General features: G+C 43.2%; 3 protein-coding genes across 4 annotated transcripts in view; all 3 read right to left on the reverse strand.

Annotated features, from left to right (window-relative positions):
- Window positions 1–24,598, reverse strand: part of LOC134817291 (double-stranded RNA-specific adenosine deaminase-like) — a 536,580-nt gene that overhangs the window by 460,580 nt on the left and 51,402 nt on the right. The gene's annotated exons all lie outside the window — the stretch shown is intronic.
- Window positions 1,825–5,563, reverse strand: LOC134821960 (prosaposin-like). The gene is made up of 12 exons (XM_063832796.1): window positions 5,434–5,563; window positions 5,029–5,123; window positions 4,707–4,887; window positions 4,388–4,533; window positions 4,092–4,206; window positions 3,757–3,941; window positions 3,508–3,619; window positions 3,163–3,332; window positions 2,906–3,014; window positions 2,616–2,761; window positions 2,209–2,344; window positions 1,825–2,082 (listed from the first exon to the last, which is right to left on the reverse strand). Exons 1-11 carry the CDS (start codon window positions 5,477–5,479, stop codon window positions 2,219–2,221), a joined length of 1,431 nt encoding a protein of 476 aa, XP_063688866.1. The 5' UTR covers window positions 5,480–5,563; the 3' UTR covers window positions 1,825–2,082; window positions 2,209–2,218.
- On the reverse strand, window positions 6,506–24,524 carry LOC134814494 (uncharacterized). 2 transcript variants are annotated; one of them, XM_063822634.1, is made up of 21 exons: window positions 24,292–24,524; window positions 23,885–24,011; window positions 21,428–21,573; window positions 21,098–21,199; window positions 20,621–20,950; window positions 18,987–19,103; window positions 18,525–18,682; window positions 18,203–18,338; window positions 17,788–17,951; window positions 17,519–17,654; window positions 17,296–17,370; window positions 16,710–17,179; window positions 16,439–16,607; window positions 16,187–16,261; window positions 15,593–15,811; window positions 15,294–15,466; window positions 9,247–9,424; window positions 8,643–8,794; window positions 8,009–8,209; window positions 7,627–7,839; window positions 6,506–6,649 (listed from the first exon to the last, which is right to left on the reverse strand). In XM_063822634.1, the coding sequence occupies exons 1-12, from the start codon at window positions 24,433–24,435 to the stop codon at window positions 16,880–16,882; spliced, it is 1,935 nt and encodes a 644-aa protein (XP_063678704.1). In that variant the 5' UTR covers window positions 24,436–24,524; the 3' UTR covers window positions 6,506–6,649; window positions 7,627–7,839; window positions 8,009–8,209; window positions 8,643–8,794; window positions 9,247–9,424; window positions 15,294–15,466; window positions 15,593–15,811; window positions 16,187–16,261; window positions 16,439–16,607; window positions 16,710–16,879. The 2 variants fall into 2 exon arrangements, with proteins under 2 accessions (XP_063678704.1, XP_063678712.1); XM_063822642.1 differs by lacking the exon at window positions 17,296–17,370.

A 24,598-nucleotide genomic window follows, 5' to 3' on the forward strand; every position in this document is an offset into this window, starting at 1 on the left:
TCTCTTGTTGGGGCGGTAGTACCAATTTCCGGTGTCCATATTTTTGAACACGTCATCTCTTCCTGCCTTCACCTCGTCATACTTCTCGTTCGTGACCCCGGGATCATCACATCAGAGTGCAGAGGTTGTAGAAGTGGCCAAGTTTCTGCGAGTATGATGTGGCTTTTCCTTTGTAACCACTGATGGAGACTACAGCGTCACACAGGTTGAACGCGGTATCTCCGCAGATACCGTCACAACTTCTTGTGTTTTCTTTAGCGATGACAGCGTTTCCCGAAGATCCAGTGCCTCCAGTAGATGTACTCTGCAAGCGGCAGCTGCTGCCATGTGAAGAGCTTGCCACTGCCAGGCGTATGCTTGATCCAGTTCAACTCGTTCTGCCTCCATTTTGTCCATTGTTAGAATAAAGGTTACTGGGCGGCTCTTGATACATGTTTCGTATCCCTTCGGCGGCGCGCGCTTCGCGCGCGAAAAGTGGCATGCAACGTATGTCAAGGCGGCTCTCAGTCTGTCATTCCACCGAATCTCTATTCTATTATGTTTATGAACATAATAGCCTGGGGTCCCCAGGTAAGTCCATTGTTAATGGACTAGCCCGGCGCCGTGCACTACTTCGAAGAAATTTAGACGAGTAACTCCGTCAACTTCCATTGCGTCCATTCGGGCTGATAGTGATACCTTTGCGATTGCCCCCTCCGTGTCTTCAACTTCAAGAACTAAGAAGAAAACAATGCAAATGTACGATGAATATTGCTTTGTTCAACATGGGTTATATTATAATTACTATATTGTACAGGGTGGGCCAAAAGTCCGTACCCATACGTTGGCCTTCATAAAATAGCTCAGTCACTGAGTGCCCAATTGAAATAATTCTTTCTGGTATGACTTACTACTAGTACCACCACTGGTTCGAGGAATTTGTCAAATCGAAAAATATTTGTGTTCATTTACAATTTTAAAAGAATTAAGGTTCATTTTCGCATTTATTTGATAGTTTGGATAGTCGGATCTAGCCAAATTTTGTCATACGTTGTACTTGTAGTTGTATGACCCGCCGCGCACGAGTGCGCAGCTCCCCCTGTATAACTATAGTCACGACGATAATTACCTGAGGACCCCAGGCTATTATGTTCATTAACATATATTTGATAAAGATTTGGCGGAATGACAGGCTGAGCGCGGCCCAGTAAGACGATAAAGGGGGAAACGACCTAGTGCATGAAACGACCGTGATACAAGCCAAATTTTATTGAATTGTGTTTTGCAATTCGAATTACGTTTGTCTTGGAGGACTTCGCCGCTTTGACGCGCCGCGCAAACTAGCATTCTTGCACGTCGTCAATCAACGTTTGTCCTGAAAATGAGAAAATGAGAGCTATAGCTTCTCAGATCACCGAAATATGAAGCATAACGAGTTTATTCATTACGTGTGATCAGGTGATTGGCTTACCTAATCACGTGATAAGGTGACCCCGTTAAACATTATGATTATGGGAATCGTTAAGGCTGCCCAATTAACGTGTCGTGTCACGGTGTCACATAATCACCCAGTCAATTTTGTTAACGAGATACACAAAATGCTTGATAACTTCATCATTTCAAATCTGTTTCACATCATTTTTTCAGATCAGATGCAACATTTAATAATCTACCGTCTCTGCAAATCTGAGTCTGAAAAAATAAGGCGTCCAGCATGTACAAATAAGGCGTCCAGCACAGTACTAGTTAAACGACTGGACTAGTCCATAGTCTTAAATAGTTAATCAAATTAATATTTCTTGATTTTTAAAGCTCATAAGTGTAAACCAAATAAAAACACAGGTATTATTTTTAGTAATATAAATGATAAATAAACTTAGAATACCACAAATTTGTCTCAATGATTAAAAGAGATCCCGAAAAGAATACAAATCTAATCATAGATACTGAGGAATCGAACCCAAAAATAATCTAAAACTGAAAGTTCAGTCAATTATCCTTTTTTAAAAACATTGTTCCATCTTCAATACAGCCAAAAAAGAGTATTCATTGAGCGGTCGTCTTTGTTTCTCCATTACCACTGAATATCTTTTTATTCTTGATCTGAGATTGAAAATGAAGTAAAATACAAACAGTTATCAGACATATAACGGTTTGAGAGACAAAACAATTATAAAAGGGCACAATTTTCTGTGACGTCACCAGTCTAGCACAATTCAGAAAACTTACCAGAAGATTTCTAAAAGAGAGCTGGTCTTTTGCAGAGGTGGATTTGGCCACAGAATCTCTCTGCTGTCTCAATCTCGAAAACTTTGTCAATGACACCGAATATGATATCGATCACTTTATTGGCTTCTTCTTTGCACTACGATAAAAAGTAAGCTATTAAGATCGGTTGGCATCATTATCAATGCTGTTTCAGTTATTATGAATGAAATATGGAAACACACTTCAGTGTGCAATGTAAGCCTGTCAAATTAAAGTTCAGAAAGGCAGATAAAGGAAGAGTAAATATTGAGTTTAGGAACGTATTACAGTATTGATATTGAAATTGCAATTTATACTCAGGAGTAAATATTGAGTTTAGGAACGTATTAAATATAGTATTGATATTGAATCATGCAATTTATACCCACAATTCTGCTGAGGGGTCCTGAAGCTCTACAGGCTAGATCAACACCATCTGTCACCAGTTTCCTCAGGTTCTCACTAATCATGAACTCGGACACCTCGCCGAATGAATCCATGCAAACATCACACACAGTTGTCTTGTTGCCGGTATCTAGAACGTTGAAATTTCAGAATTTATGAGAAAAGCAATTTGTGTTTTGAAGTTTGAACATGATGTTTTATTCTTACTGTAACATTGACAACATGTTTGATGATCACTACTATTGAAAATGAGTAAATGTTGCATTAGGTTTACCTTCGCAGAATTTGAAAAGGACACAAGTTTTGTGATCATCAAACTTTTCGAAAGTGTCCCTGACTTCTCCGAAAATAGCATCAGTGAACGCATCAACATACGATTCACACTGGAAAATTCGTTATCAAAATATTGCTCGTGTATTGACGGAATATTGAGGGTTAAGATAAATAAAATATTATAATTTTCGGAAAGCATAGTTAAACTTGAATTGATTAGTGAGTTTTGTTTACTAAGAAACAGCTAACAGCAAGCACCTTTTTGTGGAAGAATCCAGTGAAAGCACAAGCAACTTTGACGTCCGCGTTTACGGCAGTTTCAAGGGCGGGGTTAGTCATAGCTGTCCGGGTAAGATGGAGGAAGTCCTCACACACGTCACACAGAGGGCTGACGGACGAGAGCTCTAGTCCGGACGTGAACACGTCCTCTGGGGGAAGTTCAGGGTGAAATGAGGATGTTTGGTAGGGCTGGAGTTGGTTTAAGCCTTACAGTAGAACATAAACAGCGGAATTGAGAGTGTCCGGTTATAAGAATACACGGATTTAAGGAAAGGTTAGCCCCCCCCCCCCCCCCCCAAGTTAATACATTCAAGGGGAGCTTACCGCTTGCGCAGACGTGGGCCATTTGGCAGATCTTGAGACCATCAAAATCGTTCATGAACTGTTTGAGGTTGAAGAAGAACTCATCCAGAAAGTCTTGAGTCATTTCCTCGCACTGAAAGAGCGGGAGTAGTAGTTGAATAAGAGGGAAAGTTTGACGAGAATCAAGATCGATTGATGAAACGCGCTCAACTTAAACCAATATATTCAAGCTAAGCTTGAAATAGCGTTCTTAGGCAAAAAAACTCTTACCGTGTCAGTCAAATGTTCGATGGGAAGGAAAGTGCAGGCAATTTTACTGACATCTTCCATAAGCTTCACCAGCTCATCCATAGCCATGAAAGCCTCAATTTCGTTGACAGTTGCAGTACAAGCATCGCACATAGTTGGTGTGGGAGAGGAGACAGCCGCAGAGAAGGGCTGGTAGAGAACGGTTCCTGGGGAAACGAGTATTTTAGAGTATTACACGACTCTCCATTCCAATATGGTCATCGGATTTCATACTAGCAAACCTGCTGGTCCAAAAGGAAAGCGGTTTCTGGAAGGAAAATATCGTAAAATGCAACCAAAATTCGCCATGTACTTACCGTCATGAGCACACATGTGTGCAGCTTTGCAGATATCTTCATCTTTGAGATTGTCGAACATGGTTTTAACCTCAGAGAATACAAGATCGACTAGCTGACCAACTTCTCTCATACACTGAGGGGTATAATGGGTATTTATTATTTAACACTATAACATAAAGATAATGTTCATCAGACATTCTAGCACAAGGTTCTATAATGGACCAATTGAACCTTGGTTACACCATCAGTAGAAAAAGAGTCAGCTAACAAAATAAACTAAGATTATTCTACAACAAGTTGATATATAATCCTACCAGAGGAGCGAGGGAGCCGGTTACAGAGCAGGCAGTCTCGACGTAAGTTTTGATCATTGTTTCCAGGTTAGGGTCAGTAAGGAGGAATCTGACCATGGCTACTGAGTCAGTACACACGGTGCAAACCTTACCTTCCACTGCACTCACTGAATAGAGTTAACGCTTAGTATCGAGGGTTTTTAGTTCTTCATTTCAAAACCGAGCTGATATAAAACATTCTTATATTCTGCCTTAAAAATCGATCATAGTCTTATGATGATATAAATTTATTCGTGATAAATGTTATACTCTTTTCAAATGAACGGAGAAGATGACCTACCATTATCTTTAGGACAGAGCATGACCATCTGGCAAATATCCTCGGGTCCCCAGATCTTCGTAAACTCTCTGATTATATTGAAGTTTTCTTCCATAAAACTGCTGACGAACTTTTTACAGTCATCACGGTGTGCCTTGGGCATAACCGCACACACTGTCACTGCTACTTCTGTGCAGAGATTCTGAAATTTTGAAGCTATATTATCATTTCAATATGCAAATTGGAATCACATTTTCTTATAAAACCTATTTCACGTGGCTTTTTTAAAAAGTTGTATTTTTTACATGAACTTTAATTAACATACTTGACTCCTTCAACTAACCTCTACTTCATCGCTGGTAGCAGCAGATTTAACTTCCTCCAAAGTAGCGATACACAGGGTGCATATCTTACCGTGGTCTTTACTGAGGCTGTAAGCTGGCGGAATTTTACAAATGTTATGTAATACTTACTGAGGCTGTAAGCTGGCGGAATTTTACAAATGTTATGTCAATCTATCAACTCAATTCTAGGTTGGTAATTTCAAATTAGACTAAAAACAATGAAATTAAAATAAACATGACTTAACTTGATTACTGTTTATTGTATACCGATCTTACCCTATGATGAGAAGTTCGCACGGTACGTACTTTAAGCCGGGTACGGTACGTACTTCTCATCTTAGATCTTACCAGCTAGTAAATATAATACTGATAAATGAAATAATGGACTCGAGAAAGCTTCATACCCGATGATGCAGCAACAAGGCTAAGAAGAAGAACGATGATCTTCATGGTAAAACAGATGAAGGTTAACTTGCAATAAACGAAGTAATAGTATATTAGGAAGACAAACCGTTGTTAAAATGTGACGATGAGTAGAGCGGGGGTATCTTATATAGGAGGTGATCACGCGACAGTCTTTACCACAACTCTTATCTTTCAACATAGAGATATGTAACATGATGTACCCTAAAATAGAAAATCAAGTTATACCACGGTACTGTATTTGGCATGGTAAGGTCACAGGAGTCTGCTTCTCAAATTCACGTCTGTGAGAATTTAGTGATCTCATTGCTACTTCGTATCTCATACTTCCACGGATATCTCAGTATCAAATTCGATAAGCTATAAATATTTTGAGCATGATTCAGGGTAATCTCTTGGAAACCCATGGTCGGATTACGGCCAGAGTTTACCGCTGAGTGTTTCCTGGCAGTCAACTAATACAGTCAAAATTTCAAATACCCATCTCAGTTGCACTGATTTTAACTAGCCCTAACAAAACTTTCGTTTAGGGCTAAAAACCGGTTTGAAAAAGATTAGTAGAAAACGACATACTTTTATCTATTCGGCGCATGATTTAATGCATCGTGAACTGTAGCTCGGAAATGGCACTGCTTGGTCGAGTAAGGCGATAATACAACAGATATTTTTGTATGTAAAGTTTGGCATACTCTAGGATATATACTCTAAGATACTTCATCGCCAGCTGCACTACCAGAAGACAATCTCGACATTCCTTGCGACAACCGACTCATCAAATTCCTAGGCAAAATGTAATCATCGGTCATTTGTCGAAATGAAATCTAAATTCTTGTAAAGCTGATAAGAATGAGAAGTTCTAGTACTACACAACAACTTCACTGTACAAAATTCTTTACAAATTCGCTTAATTTTTTTACAAATCTACCGCAGATTACCCTTACAAAAGTTTTGAAAATATATAAATTGTGCGTTCACTGAAAAATACACTTAATTCTTAAAAACGTGTTAAATTAGCGACACTCATTAGCGTCAGGATCGCCAATAAAAATGGTGAAAACATCCTCATTGTATAAAATCTCTTGACTCAGACATCTGTTGCGCGATGAAATCAACTCCTTTCTCGGCGAGTGTGATGTAACTGTGGTCTACTTCGTAGTCCATGGCCCTGCTCTCACTTGAGAAACGTGTGTCAAACACCTGTAAGTTTTCTATCTTTAAGTCAGCAGTTTATATATTTTTTTACTTTTATTATACTTTATAATCTTATCTTACAACTTATTACCGCCAGCAAAACTTAATGTGTAACTTGTAAAGGAAACATCTTGTGCATAATTGCGTCAAACCCAGGTAAAACCCGATTATCCTAGACTTAACCTAATTATTAACTTAGACTTCGAGCGAAATCTGAACCGATACAAATTACTATGCCGCTGAACTGATACTAGTTAGAACATTTAACGTGTTATACCTCTACCACTGTGTGAGTTATAATATTTAACGTGTTATACCTCTACCACTGTGTTATTTAACGTGTTATACCTCTACCACTGTGTTATTTAACTTGTTATACCTCTACCACTGTGTTATTTAACGTGTTATACCTCTACCACTGTGTTATTTAACGTGTTATACCTCTACCACTGTGTTATTTAACGTGTTATACCTCTACCACTGTGTTATTTAACGTGTTATACCTCTACCACTGTGTTATTTAACGTGTTATACCTCTACCACTGTGTTATTTAACGTGTTATACCTCTACCACTGTGTTATTTAACGTGTTATACCTCTACCACTGTGTTATTTAACGTGTTATACCTCTACCACTGTGTTATTTAACGTGTTATACCTCTACCACTGTGTTATTTAACGTGTTATACCTCTACCACTGTGTTATTTAACGTGTTATACCTCTACCACTGTGTTATTTAACGTGTTATACCTCTACCACTGTGTTATTTAACGTGTTATACCTCTACCACTGTGTTATTTAACGTGTTATACCTCTACCACTGTGTTATTTAACGTGTTATACCTCTACCACTGTGTTATTTAACGTGTTATACCTCTACCACTGTGTTATTTAACGTGTTATACCTCTACCACTGTGTTATTTAACGTGTTATACCTCTACCACTGTGTAAGTTATAATATTTAACGTGTTAATGCTATACCTCTACCACTGCATAGGGAGCACCACCTTCAGAATCCAGTTCAGACTTCAGATCTAAAGGACGGGACTGTCTGGACGGATCAAGGGATCCCAATGTGAGGGGCATCTCAGATCTATTGGTTCTGTTAACAAACGTCATAGGCCCAGCGTGACTGAATATTTGTATTTGTACCCATCCTACCATGGTGAATTGATCGTTGAAGTGCTCTAGAAACTGAAATAAAGATTTAGTTATTGTTTCTGTAGCCACATATTGAACAGACACATGTTCTTTCAGTGAAATCGGTATTAAAATTCATCGTTAACGTAGTATAGCTCGGGTAAGTTTTACTGCAGAAGATTATTTAACAATTCCCAACAATGACGATAGCATTATTTCCCACCTGAACGAGGAGGAAGACATCAGGAGAGGGTGTCACGTGTTTGAAGTAGTGGATCTGATCCGTCCACTTGATCTTGTGACCGATGTTAAACTGCACACACTCGTTATAAAGGAGGTGGTCTGTAAACTTGAACATTGTCTCCCTCGTGCTCAGGCGTAGGTAGGTGAACAGCGTGGACTCGGGCTCTCGCGAACTCAGGTTCTGAGAAACTCATATTTTATCGCGAAATTTTACGTCACCCTCCCACCTTTTTTTAAAGAATTTTAGATTATTATATTTTCTATATTTGTATAATAAGTATATTGACGTAGTGGATGGTTGATGGGTTTCAAGCGCAGGTCACTCTCAAATCCAAAGGTGAGAAGTGGCCTTCGCCTTAAAACCTCAAGATTCCACTGATTTATATATTATTGATATTGTTTGATTGTGCCGTAAAAATAAATAATTGTTCTATTACAAATAAATAATTGTTTTATTATATATGGTCCGCTTTCCAGATATTTTTGATTCTGGAATTGAACTCCGGTAGTCAACTCGGTTCGGAATTACAATTCGTAAAGATAGAAGCCACGATTTTCATCGCAATTAAATCAATACATATACACATTACACAACTTAATTTATCAAACACTACCTTCACGCCGACAACTTTAACTCCGACCCCAAACTCAGGTGAATACTCAATAATCTCAGCGGGAACCATGTCCTTGATTGCTTGTCCTTTGTGCCGGGTCAACTTCTTGATCACAGCAGCGGGGGTTGGATCCACGTTACACACTTTTTTACCTGTCACAATAGGAATATTTACTTGATTGTTTACTAGATTATAAGTCCGGCGGCACTTGGGCGGCTCCTCAGGCGGCTCTCGGGCTCTTAGTCTTATCTGAGTCATACTTTTGCCACCGGACTAGTGATCTAAGGTTTTTCAAGCATTATTACAAGTTACACAGTTTCTTCGCAACCACGAGAGGAGTATTTACGTACAGTTTTATGCAATATTCTTAACGTAAGATAAGAATGGAAAAATTGAATCAGCATGACAAGATAAAATTAAAAATAACAAAAGCGCCAACGTTGTGAATTAAGCCTTAAGCAAGAATAACACTTTTTTATCATTGAGAATGGGATACAACTTATATATGAGTTTGATAAGACTGGTTGAGTGGGTAATGTGTGTTGATGGTCTGATTTCTTGGCATTTGGTAAAGAATAATATTACATAAAAGCTGGATCCGAACCATTTGTGATAGGTCTCTTTCTGTAAGAGTCGAGAACGAATATTTCAGTAGCAGAGAGATTGGGGTGGTTATCAGCGTACACTCCATCATTGTAAGAGGGCATCAGGGGTATAGAACCATCATCAGAGGTGTACATGAGCCTTACTAGCAGCCAGGAGCAGGGGACACAGTACACGTCCTGTTAAGAGCAGGTAGGTTATAAGTATGGGGGGGGGGGGGACAGTACACGTCCTGTTAAGAGCAGGTAGGTTTGGGTCAAGTATGGGGGGGGGACACAGTACACGTCCTGTTAAGAGCAGCTAGGTTAGGGTCAAGTATGGGGGGGGGGGGACACAGTACACGTCCTGTTAAGAGCAGGTAGGTTAGGGTCAAGTATGGGGGGGGGGGGACACAGTACACGTCCTGTTAAGAGCAGGTAGGTTAGGGTCAAGTATGGGGGGGGGGGGGGCACAGTACACGTCCTGTTAAGAGCAGGTAGGTTAGGGTTAAGTATGGGGGGGGGGGGCACAGTACACGTCCTGTTAAGAGCAGGTAGGTTAGGGTCAAGTATGGGGGGGGGGGGCACAGTACACGTCCTGTTAAGACCAGGTAGGTTAGGGTCAAGTATGGGGGGGGGGGCACAGTACACGTCCTGTTAAGAGCAGGTAGGTTTGGGTCAAGAATGGGGGGGGGGGGGGGCACAGTACACGTCCTGTTAAGAGCAGGTAGGTTTGGGTCAAGAATGGGGGGGGGGGGGCACAGTACACGTCCTGTTAAGAGCAGGTAGGTTTGGGTCAAGTATGGGGGGGGGGGGGCACAGTACACGTCCTGTTAAGAGCAGGTAGGTTTGGATCAAGAATGGGGGGGGGGGGGGGGGGGCACAGTACACGTCCTGTTAAGAGCAGGTAGGTTAGGGTCAAGTATGGGGGGGGGGGGGGCACAGTACACGTCCTGTTAACAGCAGGTAGGTTAGGGTCAAGTATGGGGGGGGGGGGGGGCACAGTACACGTTCTGTTAAGAGCAGGTAGGTTAGGGTTAAGTATGGGGGGGGGGGGCACAGTACACGTCCTGTTAAGAGCAGGTAGGTTAGGGTCAAGTATGGGGGGGGGGGGGGGGCACAGTACACGTCCTGTTAAGAGCAGGTAGGTTAGGGTCAAGTATGGGGGGGGGGGGGCACAGTACACGTCCTGTTAAGAGCAGGTAGGTATGGGTCAAGAATGGGGGGGGGGGGGGGCACAGTACACGTCCTGTTAAGAGCAGGTAGGTTAGGGTCAAGTATGGGGGGGGGGGGCACAGTACACGTCCTGTTAACAGCAGGTAGGTTAGGGTCAAGTATGGGGGGGGGGGGGGGACAGTACACGTCCTGTTAAGAGCAGGTAGGTTAGGGTCAAGTATGGGGGGGGGGACACAGCACACGTCCTGTTAAGAGCAGGTAGGTTAGGGTCAAGTATGGGGGGGGGGGGGGACACAGTACACGTCCTGTTAAGAGCAGGTAGGTTAGGGTCAAGTATGGGGGGGGGGGACACAGTACACGTCCTCTTAAGAGCAGGTAGGTTAGGGTCAAGTATGGGAGGGGGGACACAGTACACGTCCTGTTAAGAGCAGGTAGGTTAGGGTCAAGAATGGGGGGGGGGGGGGGGCACAGTACACGTCCTGTTAAGAGCAGGTAGGTTTGGGTCAAGTATGGGGGGGGGGGGGGCACAGTACACGTCCTGTTAAGAGCAGGTAGGTTTGGGTCAAGTATGGGGGGGGGGGGGGCACAGTACACGTCCTGTTAAGAGCAGGTAGGTTAGGGTCAAGTATGGGGGGGGGGGGGGCACAGTACACGTCCTGTTAAGAGCAGGTAGGTTAGGGTCAAGTATGGGGGGGGGGGGGGGCACAGTACACGTCCTGTTAAGAGCAGGTAGGTTAGGGTCAAGAATGGGGGGGGGGGGCACAGTACACGTCCTGTTAAGAGCAGGTAGGTTAGGGTCAAGTATGGGGGGGGGGGGGGCACAGTACACGTCCTGTTAAGAGCAGGTAGGTTAGGGTCAAGTATGGGGGGGGGGGACACAGTACACGTCCTGTTAAGAGCAGGTAGGTTAGGGTCAAGTATGGGGGGGGGGGGCACAGTACACGTCCTGTTAAGAGCAGGTAGGTTAGGGTCAAGTATGGGGGGGGGGGGAACAGTACACGTCCTGTTAAGAGCAGGTAGGTTAGGGTCAAGTATGGGGGGGGGGGGGACACAGCACACGTCCTGTTAAGAGCAGGTAGGTTAGGGTCAAGTATGGGGGGGGGGGCACAGTACACGTCCTGTTAAGAGCAGGTAGGTTAGGGTCAAGTATGGGGGGGGGGACACAGTACACGTCCTGTTAAGAGCAGGTAGGTTAGGGTCAAGTATGGGGGGGGGGGACACAGTACACGTCCTGTTAAGAGCAGGTAGGTTAGGGTTAAGTATGGGGGGGGGGGGGGAGACACAGTACACGTCCTGTTAAGAGCAGGTAGGTTAGGGTCAAGTATGGGGGGGGGGGACACAGTACACGTCCTGTTAAGAGCAGGTAGGTTAGGGTCAAGTATGGGGGGGGGGGGGCACAGTACACGTCCTGTTAAGAGCAGGTAGGTTAGGGTCAAGTATGGGGGGGGGGGCACAGTACACGTCCTGTTAAGAGCAGGTAGGTTAGGGTCAAGTATGGGGGGGGGGACACAGTACACGTCCTGTTAAGAGCAGGTAGGTTAGGGTCAAGTATGGGGGGGGGGGGGGGCACAGTACACGTCCTGTTAAGAGCAGGTAGGTTAGGGTCAAGTATGGGGGGGGGGGGGCACAGTACACGTCCTGTTAAGAGCAGGTAGGTTAGGGTCAAGTATGGGGGGGGGCACAGTACACGTCCTGTTAAGAGCAGGTAGGTTAGGGTCAAGAATGGGGGGGGGGGGGGGCCACAGTACACGTCCTGTTAAGAGCAGGTAGGTTAGGGTCAAGTATGGGGGGGGGGGGGGGGGCACAGTACACGTCCTGTTAAGAGCAGGTAGGTTAGGGTCAAGTATGGGGGGGGGGACAGTACACGTCCTGTTAAGAGCAGGTAGGTTAGGGTCAAGTATGGGGGGGGGGGGCACAGTACACGTCCTGTTAAGAGCAGGTAGGTTAGGGTCAAGTATGGGGGGGGGGGGGGGCACAGTACACGTCCTGTTAAGAGCAGGTAGGTTAGGGTCAAGTATGGGGGGGGGCACAGTACACGTCCTGTTAAGAGCAGGTAGGTTAGGGTCAAGTATGGGGGGGGGGGGCACAGTACACGTCCTGTTAACAGCAGGTAGGTTAGGGTCAAGTATGGGGGGGGGGGGGGCACAGTACACGTCCTGTTAAGAGCAGGTAGGTTAGGGTCAAGTATGGGGGGGGGGGCACAGTACACGTCCTGTTAAGAGCAGGTAGGTTAGGGTCAAGTATGGGGGGGGGGGGCACAGTACACGTCCTGTTAAGAGCAGGTAGGTTAGGGTCAAGTATGGGGGGGGGGGGGCACAGTACACGTCCTGTTAACAGCAGGTAGGTTAGGGTCAAGTATGGGGGGGGGGGGGGCACAGTACACGTCCTGTTAAGAGCAGGTAGGTTAGGGTCAAGTATGGGGGGGGGGGGGGACACAGTACACGTCCTGTTAAGAGCAGGTAGGTTAGGGTCAAGTATGGGGGGGGGGGGGGCACAGTACACGTCCTGTTAAGAGCAGGTAGGTTAGGGTCAAGTATGGGGGGGGGCACAGTACACGTCCTGTTAAGAGCAGGTAGGTTAGGTTCAAGTATGGGGGGGGGGGGGGCACAGTACACGTCCTGTTAAGAGCAGGTAGGTTAGGGTCAAGTATGGGGGGGGGGGGCACAGTACACGTCCTGTTAAGAGCAGGTAGGTTAGGGTCAAGTATGGGGGGGGGGGGGGGCACAGTACACGTCCTGTTAAGAGCAGGTAGGTTAGGTTCAAGTATGGGGGGGGGGGGGCACAGTACACGTCCTGTTAAGAGCAGGTAGGTTAGGGTCAAGTATGGGGGGGGGGGCACAGTACACGTCCTGTTAAGAGCAGGTAGGTTAGGGTCAAGTATGGGGGGGGGGCACAGTACACGTCCTGTTAAGAGCAGGTAGGTTAGGGTCAAGTATGGGGGGGGGGGGACACAGTACACGTCCTGTTAAGAGCAGGTAGGTTAGGGTCAAGTATGGGGGGGGGGGGGGGCACAGTACACGTCCTGTTAAGAGCAGGTAGGTTAGGGTCAAGTATGGGGGGGGGGGGCACAGTACACGTCCTGTTAAGAGCAGGTAGGTTAGGGTCAAGTATGGGGGGGGGGGCACAGTACACGTCCTGTTAAGAGCAGGTAGGTTAGGGTCAAGTATGGGGGGGGGGGGGGCACAGTACACGTCCTGTTAAGAGCAGGTAGGTTAGGGTCAAGTATGGGGGGGGGGGCACAGTACACGTCCTGTTAAGAGCAGGTAGGTTAGGGTCAAGTATGGGGGGGGGGGACACAGTACACGTCCTGTTAAGAGCAGGTAGGTTAGGGTCAAGTATGGGGGGGGGGGGGGCACAGTACACGTCCTGTTAAGAGCAGGTAGGTTAGGGTCAAGTATGGGGGGGGGGGGATACATTACACGTCCTGTTAAGAGCAGGTAGGTTAGGGTCAAGTATGGGGGGGGGCACAGTACACGTCCTGTTAAGAGCAGGTAGGTTAGGGTCAAGTATGGGGGGGGGGGACACAGTACACGTCCTGTTAAGAGCAGGTAGGTTAGGGTCAAGTATGGGGGGGGGGGCACAGTACACGTCCTGTTAAGAGCAGGTAGGTTAGGGTCAAGTATGGGGGGGGGGGGGATACAGTACACGTCCTGTTAAGAGCAGGTAGGTTAGGGTCAAGTATGGGGGGGGGGGGACACAGCACACGTCCTGTTAAGAGCAGGTAGGTTAGGGTCAAGTATAGGGGGGGGGGGGGGACACAGTACACGTCCTGTTAAGAGCAGGTAGGTTAGGGTCAAGTATGGGGGGGGGGGACACAGTACACGTCCTGTTAAGAGCAGGTAGGTTAGGGTCAAGTATGGGGGGGGGGGACACAGTACACGTCCTGTTAAGAGCAGGTAGGTTAGGGTCAAGTATGGGGGGGGGGGGGGACACAGTACACGTCCTGTTAAGAGCAGGTAGGTTAGGGTCAAGTATGGGGGGGGGGACACAGTACACGTCCTGTTAAGAGCAGGTAGGTTAGGGTCAAGTATGGGGGGGGGGGGGACACAGTACACGTCCTGTTAAGAGCAGGTAGGTTAGGGTCAAGTATGGGGGGGGGGGGGCACAGTACACGTCCTGTTAAGAGCAGGTAGGTTAGGGTTAAGTATGGGGGGGGGGGGCACAGTACACGTCCTGTTAAGAGCAGGTAGGTTAGGGTTAAGTATGGGGGGGGGGGGCAGTACACGTCCTGTTAAGAGCAGGTAGGTTAGGGTTAAGTATGGGGGGGGGGGGGACACAGTACACGTCCTGTTAAGAGCAGGTAGGTTAGGGTTAAGTATGGGGGGGGACACAGTACACGTCCTGTTAAGAGCAGGTAGGTTAGGGTTAAGTATGGGGGGGGGGCACAGTACACGTCCTGTTAAGAGCAGGTAGGTTAGGGTTAAGTATGGGGGGGGGGGGGGCACAGTACACGTCCTGTATGGGGGGGGGGGCACAGTACACGTCCTGTTAAGAGCAGGTAGGTTAGGGTCAAGTATGGAGGGGGGGGGGGAACAGTACACGTCCTGTTAAGAGCAGGTAGGTTAGGGTTAAGTATGGGGGGGGGGGGGGGGGCACAGTACACGTCCTGTTAAGAGCAGGTAGGTTTGGGTTAAGTATGGCGAGCATTCCAATCCGCGCGTGCAAGAAAAATCTACTCAGTTACCGACGATAATTGAACTCGTGACCCCTGGTTTGCAAGACCAGTGCTCTAACCACCGAGCTACGGAGGCACTTACTGCTCTGTTAAGGGTCCTATTAATAGATAAAATCCATCTGATTCTCTTGCCCTCTAATTCAAATTCGAGAGTTTTTTGACGTTAAAATGCTTATGCGGAAAAGAACCACCACTATAAGACACCTCTTTACACTTCACCTTGAGAGAATCCATCATGAGAGGGAGACCAGCGTCAGGGCCATCTATATGTAGGGGTAACTGCATGGCTCCCTTGTTGAGTACCACCGAGGGGTCCGTTGCTTCTGCTTCCAGGACAGTACCACGCTTGCAGAACAGATTTAGCAGACTGTAACCTACTGTTGTCAGCTGTCCTGAACATCTAGATTAAATCTCCTTGTATTTCCACTGACGTAACCGGTAAAACATATTGAAAAGTAACTCATGAAATAAGCCAGGATGGTACAGCCCGTAATCAGTTATCAGCTCACAGAACTTACCTGTTATAGCGTGTAGAGTGTATAACTTCAGCACTGTGATACTAGTTTTTGGCAGGTCTCCAGGAAGCTTGACGCTGTACTTGTAGATTGGGTTGTAGATATCACTGTCCAGCACCACACTGGATGAGATCTGGGGTCCCAATATGTTGAAGTCCCGGTCGAATATCCTACCAGTTACTCGTGAGATTGTCACACAGGAGGGTAGGTAACGTGCCCCGTCTGTTTTGGGGGGAGATGGGGCACACTGGTGGGGGAGATAGCTGTTAGTAACAGGTGGGGCACACTGGTGGGGCACACTGGTGGGGCACACTGGTGGGGCACACTGGTGGGGCACACTGGTTGGAGCACACTGGTGGGGACCAACAAGGATTACCGGTGTCAGAGGGGGGTGGGGATGGATTATGGTCGACTATGTCAGGGGGGGGGGGGGGGGTGGATTATGTCACTATGTCAGGGGAGTTAGGATAATAAGTATAGATCCGTAGGGTAACAGATATGTTTCTACTCAAAATACTTGATACATAGCTGCAGAAGTTAGTAGGTATTAATTAAAAATGGTGAGATATTTTTTATAAACGACAAATCTTAGTATACCTATTATCAGAGTTATTGATCTGTTTTTGTCATGTACCGTAAAGTTTGGTTTCGGTTCCACATGTCTGAATGCCCCTGAAGTTAGATTCCAATTATTCTAAAATCACATTTATATTCTCCTATCAGTCTTGGACGAATCCAAGCTTCGATATTCTACACCCTATTCAATTACAGTATAGTTCTTACCTGAATCAGGAATCAAGTACAGATATCGAACTTAAGTATTTAATGGCTGACTACATAGCTGCTGACCAGTAGGTAGTCTTGGTTGAGGGAGGAGGAAATAGTCATCTGGTCGGTCAGGGAAACGAGGCGTCCACTCTTTAGAGTCGTAGTACCTGACCAGTAATCCGCTGTTAGCAATCCTAGTGAACTCCTCCTCAACAGTGGCAATGTCGTTTGTCTCAAGCTCTTCCAGCCACTGGGAGAGCATATGGGTGATTTTATCAACAAAAAAATAGGTTTAAGTTTTGAGCGCTGAACGATAAGAGATCAATAAAAACTTTGAACACAATTTTCTCACCTGAGCGAGTTTGGAGAAGGAGGGAATAGGAGGTTTGAACACCTCCAGCTCCAGCCTCTTATCTGAATAGAGCGCCCAGCTCCACCCAACTACATTGCTCTCTCCATCCTTGTAAGTAAATATCAGCACTATCTCCTCCTGGTTCCAGGCTAGCTCCAGTGTCTTGTAATCTAAAGAGTACTGGTTGAGAAGGGTTGTGCGACAGGCTGAGAAGAGGAGGGGAAGGAGACACTGTTCTTTATGTTATACTCCTCATCAATCTCACAGTACTGCACGTGAACAGAGAGTGAGGGTGGTAAAGAGGGCTGGTTGAGGATCAGGGTGTGGTAGTGTAGTCCCTTGATTCTTTCGGGGGTTTCAGTTGGTTCAGGTGGCTCTGGAACTGGAAGCAGTTCAACTGCAGGTGTCGCGGTTTTAGCAGGGGCTGGCATCGGTCTGATAGGTGTCGATTTGTTGCCTTTTCGGAGTATCTAGGAATGTTTTGTTAGAAACGATGAGATTGAAGGCTACAGAGAGTGAGGGGAAATTTCAATGAATTGAAATATTTTGATAACGACTGGGGGCGAATAAGGTAACAATTTTAAACCTTGATTGGGTCGAAGTCGTCAGGAGGGCCGTAGGTTTCAGTTACTTTCTCTTGCGATTGGTTTCTAACAATTTTCTAAGGAAATTGGCAATTGGCATTACGATATCGCTGATTCACAAAAAAACTTTTACAGACATCAGCATTTTACGGAGAATTTTAAAGTACAGTTTTCGGCTTTTCGCGATTCCAAGTATTTTTTGTCGGCACTAATTAAACTATTCACCTGTTTATTCTCCGGTTTGTTCACGTTGTTGCTGATAATGAGCCGGTCTTCAAAACCAGGATTATGAATTTTATATTGCGCTAGCTTTAGTTTCGGTGCAGTCAACATTGCATCATGTACCGACGTAACTGAACACCTGATAACGGAAGAAAAAACAATATAACCGAAATAACGAGAAGCCAAGAATGGACAAGAACACAACTAGATGATACCATGGACAAGAACACAACTGTTAACATCAGTTCTAAGAGAGACTGCTAGGCACTAACCTTAATCTTAGGCTGTAATTGAGAGATCTGGCCCCGTGGTATAGTGTGGATACCAGATCGTGGGAAAAAGGAGGTGATTTTAGAGGAATTCTCCAGGCTCCAGAATTTAGTGTTCTATCAGAGAATAAATTGAACAAACACCATCCCAACTCTTCTCCTTCCAACTGGGATAGAAAGGGAGATGTAGCATCACTCTCTCACACCAATCAATATACAATTATTATGTGAGATTGTCCCAGGTTTCGTGCATGATACATTTTTCATAACTTTGCATAATTTGGATATGAATGTCTTAAAATAACCATTTGAGGGAGCATTATATATATTTTGGGCAACCAATTTTCATCACAGTTGAGTCTAAACTGTAGATTCCTGCAATTTTAAAGCTATCATTTAAGCGATATTCTCCACTCACTGTTCTGATAGAAGAATACAGGTAGGTATCGTTAGAAACTGCTAGATTGGGGAACGTTTCGTGATAACCCAGGAATGATACATGTGAAGCGGGGGTCACTATAAATGTGGAGGTCTGACAAACTATCTTTGAGTCCCTGTGATTCAGAAATTATTGGTTATCGAATTCATGTAACCTTGCAAATTTTGATCGATCCGAAGTAGCGATATATTGTTGCAGCGGTGAAGTAAGTCAAACAAACGTACCCACTGCCTTTAAATTTATGTTTAATAATCTTCACACAAAAAACAGATAGTCTTGGGATTGGAGATAAATATCCTACCTTATCACGGTCAACATAAGGTTAGCAGAAATATGGAATGTTGGTGTAAGGTAGTCTATGTAAACAACAACTCCGGATTCAGGAAGGTACGGGATGAGAGCAGAATCAGAGAGCACATCTCTAACCCCTTCTTCTTCTCCCTGCTCCATGGCCTGAATCTGAGGCATAAAATAAAATTTTGTAAAGGCTTTATTTAAGAGGTTGACATTTCAATGGTGGACGTCGTTACATAACATAAGTGATCGACTGAAAAATTGTTGAATAAACGCGCCAAACTTTATTTACGATTTGGTACTTTCTCCATTTATTTATCATTTGGCAGATACGACAGTTGCCGCGCGCGGCCTCATGTTGGTTACGGGAATTTTGAACCAGAAATTCGATCGTTTAACACCATCAATTGATTCAGCACGTATACGTCGACAATATATACTTATCAACATTCAACATACGTTATCTTACCTCACGTTTGAGAAGTATAATGTCTCGTTTTCTCTGAAGTTTGCCGAGCAAAACAACAGAATCGGCTGACCCAGGTTTCAGAGTCCTTGCGGACACGACTGATGCCGTATCATTATCCTGAATGCAAATTCGATAAGAAGTCTCTGCATGCTAAAAGTTACACATAAGAAACTACACTGATGGGCTAGTGGACGACAATTAATTTGATTTGGGTCCGCATGGGCCTTCGGGACATGGCATCAAATGTCAAAATTTAATGGCTCCAAATGTCAAGTGAATGAAAACTAAAAAAAAAATAATGAGATGGATGAATTTGCAAATGCTGCATATATATTGTATATGAGGACAAGATTTCGAAAAGCACGACTCACATTTTATTGAGTAATCAACCAGCAATTTACCTTTGACGTGCACAGTTGGCCTGAGAACTCCTCTGCTGACAAAGCATTGGAGGATCAACAGTGTTTCTCTTAAACACACCAGCTTGCAATTCATTAATAATCTAATGCTATGTTCAATCGAGTTTCATGGATATACCTGTAAATTTGTAAAGGAGGGGCTGCACGTGACTAATATCATTACATCTACAGACCAAATGTATTACTTGGGACTAATATGATATTAGAGTACATTTCAAGACCAATTCCTCGCCATTCATAAGCAAGCCAGCAAGGACTGCTTTCGGAAGATAATTATGAGATTTATTTTTGGCCTCAGGCCCTTCTTTCTGCACTACTTCATACTCTGTGGATAGAGTATGAGGCATGGTATTTTGTTAAACGATAATAATATGTTCTATATGAAAATATTTTCTTTCAAAACTGCAATTATTTAGACAATATAGATGTTCATAAGTTATTCTTGTTTTCGTTTCGCTGCCTTACTAAAGTAGATTAAGAGCCTACAATTCAATTATTGATGAAATCAAATATTTTCTAGCCAGAAATCAGAAGAGCATCACTCATAAAGGAGTTCACAGAATTACAGGTCAGATTTTGTGAAAATTTGGTCTCTGAGGGAGATTATGGTGTATTTCGTAGATTTCGACTTGTATAATATACAGTTTTAAATTACATATCAACAGACAAATCGGAGGCATGAAAGACAACAGTCCTAAACATTTTTGGCACATTAGGGAACACATTTCAGGGTGTTAAGTCGGTAATCGAAATGTTAAGACCCAGCATATCATATAACTTTTGTGCCTTTTACGAATCAGGGTTACAATCTCAGTAATATTTCAGATATTATATTGTAGGGAGACGAGGTAACATCTGTTGCTATGGTAACAGTAATTGAGAAGTAGCACAACCTTGTGAGACTTCACGAGTAGTTTAGATCAATGACTCATACATTAATAACATGAATGTACAGAACATCGGGTCCCGCAAACATGCTATTAATAAATTTGGTAGCGAAGATAATTCTTTTGTGTGTCGTTACCTTGACAACAGGATCTGCCTTCTCTACGGCCTGTGGAGGGGCCCCACTTTTTCCCTCCTAACTATTTTCAAAAATATCTTTATTATTGTTTCTATTGATCCCAAATCTTATACCATGACAACAAATAAGTTGTCATGAAACTTTAAAAAGTGAGTTGTTAAAATGATGCAATACAGATTCTGAAAACTGACCAGCGAATGTATAGTTTGTCGCACGGAGACCCTGGGAGCTGAGGTCGCCCTGGAATGCTCTCTACCGTCCACCTCCTGTGTTGGTGTCAGATCACGTGTCAGATCACGTGTTACAGGTTTTGTGAGAGGGGTCAAGAGAGGAGTGTGTATTTTCAATGCTGGTAGCTGGATTCGCTCTCGAGTACTATGCTCTCGAGTACTATGCTCTCGAGTACTATGCTTTCGTGTGCTGTGCTCCCGGATGTTTCGTTTGCTGGATATGTTATCTAGAACTGTGTCTGGTTTCTCAGGCAAGCGAGCTTCACTCGGTTTATATTTCCCGCTTTCAATCTAATTGAAGAAATCACAGTTTAACATAAGATTAAACTTTACTTCCTATAGTTACCGTTACCGAAGATCATTTTAATATTAAAATGCAAATTCTGATACTCATGATCTATTAAAATATTTAAAATCACTAACATAGGTTTTACTTACAAGATGAAGACAATCGATATTCGAGGCGATCTCATCCTCTAGATAAACTATAGCGTTCTTAAGGTCATGTAGCTCGTCAAGAAGTTCTTCTGTTCCAGTTACCTAGCCAGTAGATGTAATAAAACAAGTATGAACACGTGAAAACAAGTATGAAAATCGGTGACAGTTAAGCCTAATTAAGTATTATGAAAAGTGAGGTGGAAAAAAGCTTGCTAACCGTGTGTAATGAGATATAGAACAAAAGGCCGATAACAACATATGAAGAAACAGTCTAAAATGAAGTGTACACTCGTGAAAGGAGAGTACAACAGTTGCTAATTCCAAATTTACCTCAAGAGCAGATACTTTGCTGTAAGCTTTGATCGACTCGTATTTCTTGTTCTTCTCGGTGAAAGTTGCCTCCAATTCCCTCATTTCTTGCTTTAAATCTGCTAATCTCTTTAACACCTCATTTCTTTGCTCGTTTATTTTCTTACCTGGAAAATGAGCATTCATTACGAACAATAATATAATTGTTGTTAACGGGTGATAAAATGTTACAATAAAAATATATAAATAATTTGTAAAATCAGTGATTAACATTAATTAAACAGTGGTCATAGACTAGTATTAAGTATCCCGAAGTCATAACCAGGTCACAGCCAGGTAATTAACCAGGTAATTAACCAGGTAATAAACCAGGTAATTAACCAGGTAATAAACCAGGTAATTAACCAGGTAATTAACCAGGTAATTAACCAGGTAATTAACCAGGTAATTAACCCGGTAATTAACCAGGTAATTAACCAGGTAATTAACCTGGTAATTAATCAGGACACAACCAGGTAATGAATATGTCGGAGGACAGAGCTGCTGGGTATTTGTTTATAAATCACACTATAATTGTTGTTAACGGGTGATAAAATGTTACAATAAAAATATATAAATAATTTGTAAAATCAGTGATTAACATTAATTAAACAGTGGTCATAGACTAGTATTAAGTATCCCGAAGTCATAACCAGGTCACAACCAGGTAATTAACCAGGTAATTAACCAAATAATCAACCAGGTAATTAACCAGGTAATTAACCAGGTAATTAACCAGGTAATTAACCAGGTAATTAACCATGTAATTAACCAGGTAATAAACCAGGTAATTAACCAGGTAATAAACCAGGTAATTAACCAGGTAATTAACCAGGTAATAAACCAGGTAATTAACCAGGTAATTAACCAGGTAATTAAGCAGGTAATTAAGCAGGTAATTAAGCAGGTAATTAACCTGGTAATTAACCAGGACACAACCAGGTAATGAATATGTCGGAGGACAGAGATGCTGGGTATTTGTTTATAAATCACACAGTTACCCAATTACCCATTTTACTTGTTTCATTTGTAGCCTTTGGGAAATACGTTAAGCCTCATTTGTAATAATCTTACTTTGCCCAGAGAGAGATGGTTCACAAGATCAGAGCCCTCGTTTTGTTTATCGTATTCTCTGGACTCTTATATTTCTTCAAACTCAACGTTTCTCAATATAACAACATAAAGGATACATCTGCGTCTACTGATGCACCTCTACATCCATTGACACAAGAATGGATTGAAAGACAAATGAACACTCTCCATTCTAGGCTATTCAATTAAAGATGTTCTACCGGGTAGATGGAACTGTAGAGCACCCAAACATACTTTATATTTCCCAACAATAAGGACAGTATTTACTGGAATCCCCAAGTCAGGGTGCTCTAATTGGATAGAGTTCCTCTAAGGAGGTGCTCTAGAACAACGTTTAGAGCAAAGCAAAATAAACGATGTCCACTCCAAATACTCTAAACGGTACCAGCTACAAAATGCTGTGGGAAAGTTGGTTTACCAGCAGGTTAGTGAGGAAAGTGGTGAAGAGATCTTCAGTTTCGCTGTAGTTCGAAACCCCTGGACCCGACTTGTCTCAGCTTTCAGAGATAAACTATCAAATGAGACAATGGATGGTAGACCGAGTATTGCTCTTAAATATGAAAATCTATGGCCAGGGCACATGGCGAGGAGGATAGTACAGGAGATGAATGAGAAGGATAACATTATCGATAATACTCAGAAGCACCCTACTTTTATCCAGTACTTTTATCCAGTACACACGGTGGCTGGTGGACAATTTACACCGGGTAAACAGCCATTTCAAACCCCATCACCGAGTATTGTGTATTCCTGAAGCCAGGTATGAACTAATTATACCTCTGGAGTACAGTCACGTACTCAGTCTGGATATTTAACGGCGACTCAACACCTCTATTAAACTACATGAATTCTATGACCGTTCAAGTGACCCCAGGAAGCAATCATCTGCTTTGCGAGCCAAGGAATAGTTATCTAAGCTGGACCCAGAATTGGCTGAGAAGCTTTACCGGACATATGAGGCAGACTTCGCCTTGATGAATTATAGTAATTTTACTCACCCCGATTTTCCTCTGCCGATTGTTGAATGATAACTTTAAGGGACCAGCACACTAACAAATATTTTTTTGGGATGGATCTTCTAACTTATCAGGCCATATTTTACTGTGTCTTATTATGATGGTCGCGGGGTTCGTTATTAAAGTTCCCTGACTAATATTATAGGTGAGTATTGATGCTAAAATTTGATCTTAGTACTTTTAAATGATCCATATCGAGCAAAATTCATTTCTTTGTTCCAGAGATTTCAGTCCTCAATGGACAATGTGCTGGTCGTTTATGGGTGGTATTTTTAACAGCTTGATTTCACTACATGTATTTTTATAAGTTGGCAATACAATATAATCTCACCATCACTACGTATTTTCTTTTTGTAAAGTCTGACTTGTTCTACAGCATGGTACACGGCCGGGTCAACTTCTTTGGTTCTCAACTCTATAGCTCGACTTATTCTCTTAGTCGCTTCTGCAATCGAAAGCTGCAATTTTTATGATTTAATGATGAGAGATAAACGAAAGAATTTATAATTTTCTACTGGATGATTGAATCACAATTAATTAATAAACTTAGTACTGCTCCGCCAGAGAATGTTGGTATTTTCCGATAATTTCCGGGAAATATTGTCATTTAAGTTCTGACCTGGTGGCTGGTACCAAATGTAAACGTACCATGCAAATTGCGAGGAGTTCTGGTTAAAATATTGGCACATTTTTAATAGAAAAAAATCATTCATCTACCACCGTTTATGAAGATCTTACCTTGCCAATACCATCTTCCGGGATACCCTCATTTAAATCCTCTTTACCTCGACCAAGTTGACAAAAGAGTTTTCTGTGTTTCACATAACGAGATACACTAGGGAAATCAATAGAACATTTCTTGCAATAGTAGACACTGTGCATACAGGCTACAGCTGATAAAGTGGTTCTTAACTCATATCATTACAAACTGGTTGGCATCAGTTTTCTTGCAAGGCATCCAATCCTGACCTAGGAAATAAGTTAATTTATCAATATTATATATATTATGTATATGATTTATTGATCTTATATTATCTGTATAATA

This window comes from Bolinopsis microptera, chromosome 1 (assembly GCF_026151205.1).
Source record: "Bolinopsis microptera isolate Bmic1 chromosome 1, MBARI_Bmic_1.0, whole genome shotgun sequence".
NCBI classification, from domain to species: Eukaryota; Metazoa; Ctenophora; class Tentaculata; order Lobata; family Bolinopsidae; genus Bolinopsis; species Bolinopsis microptera.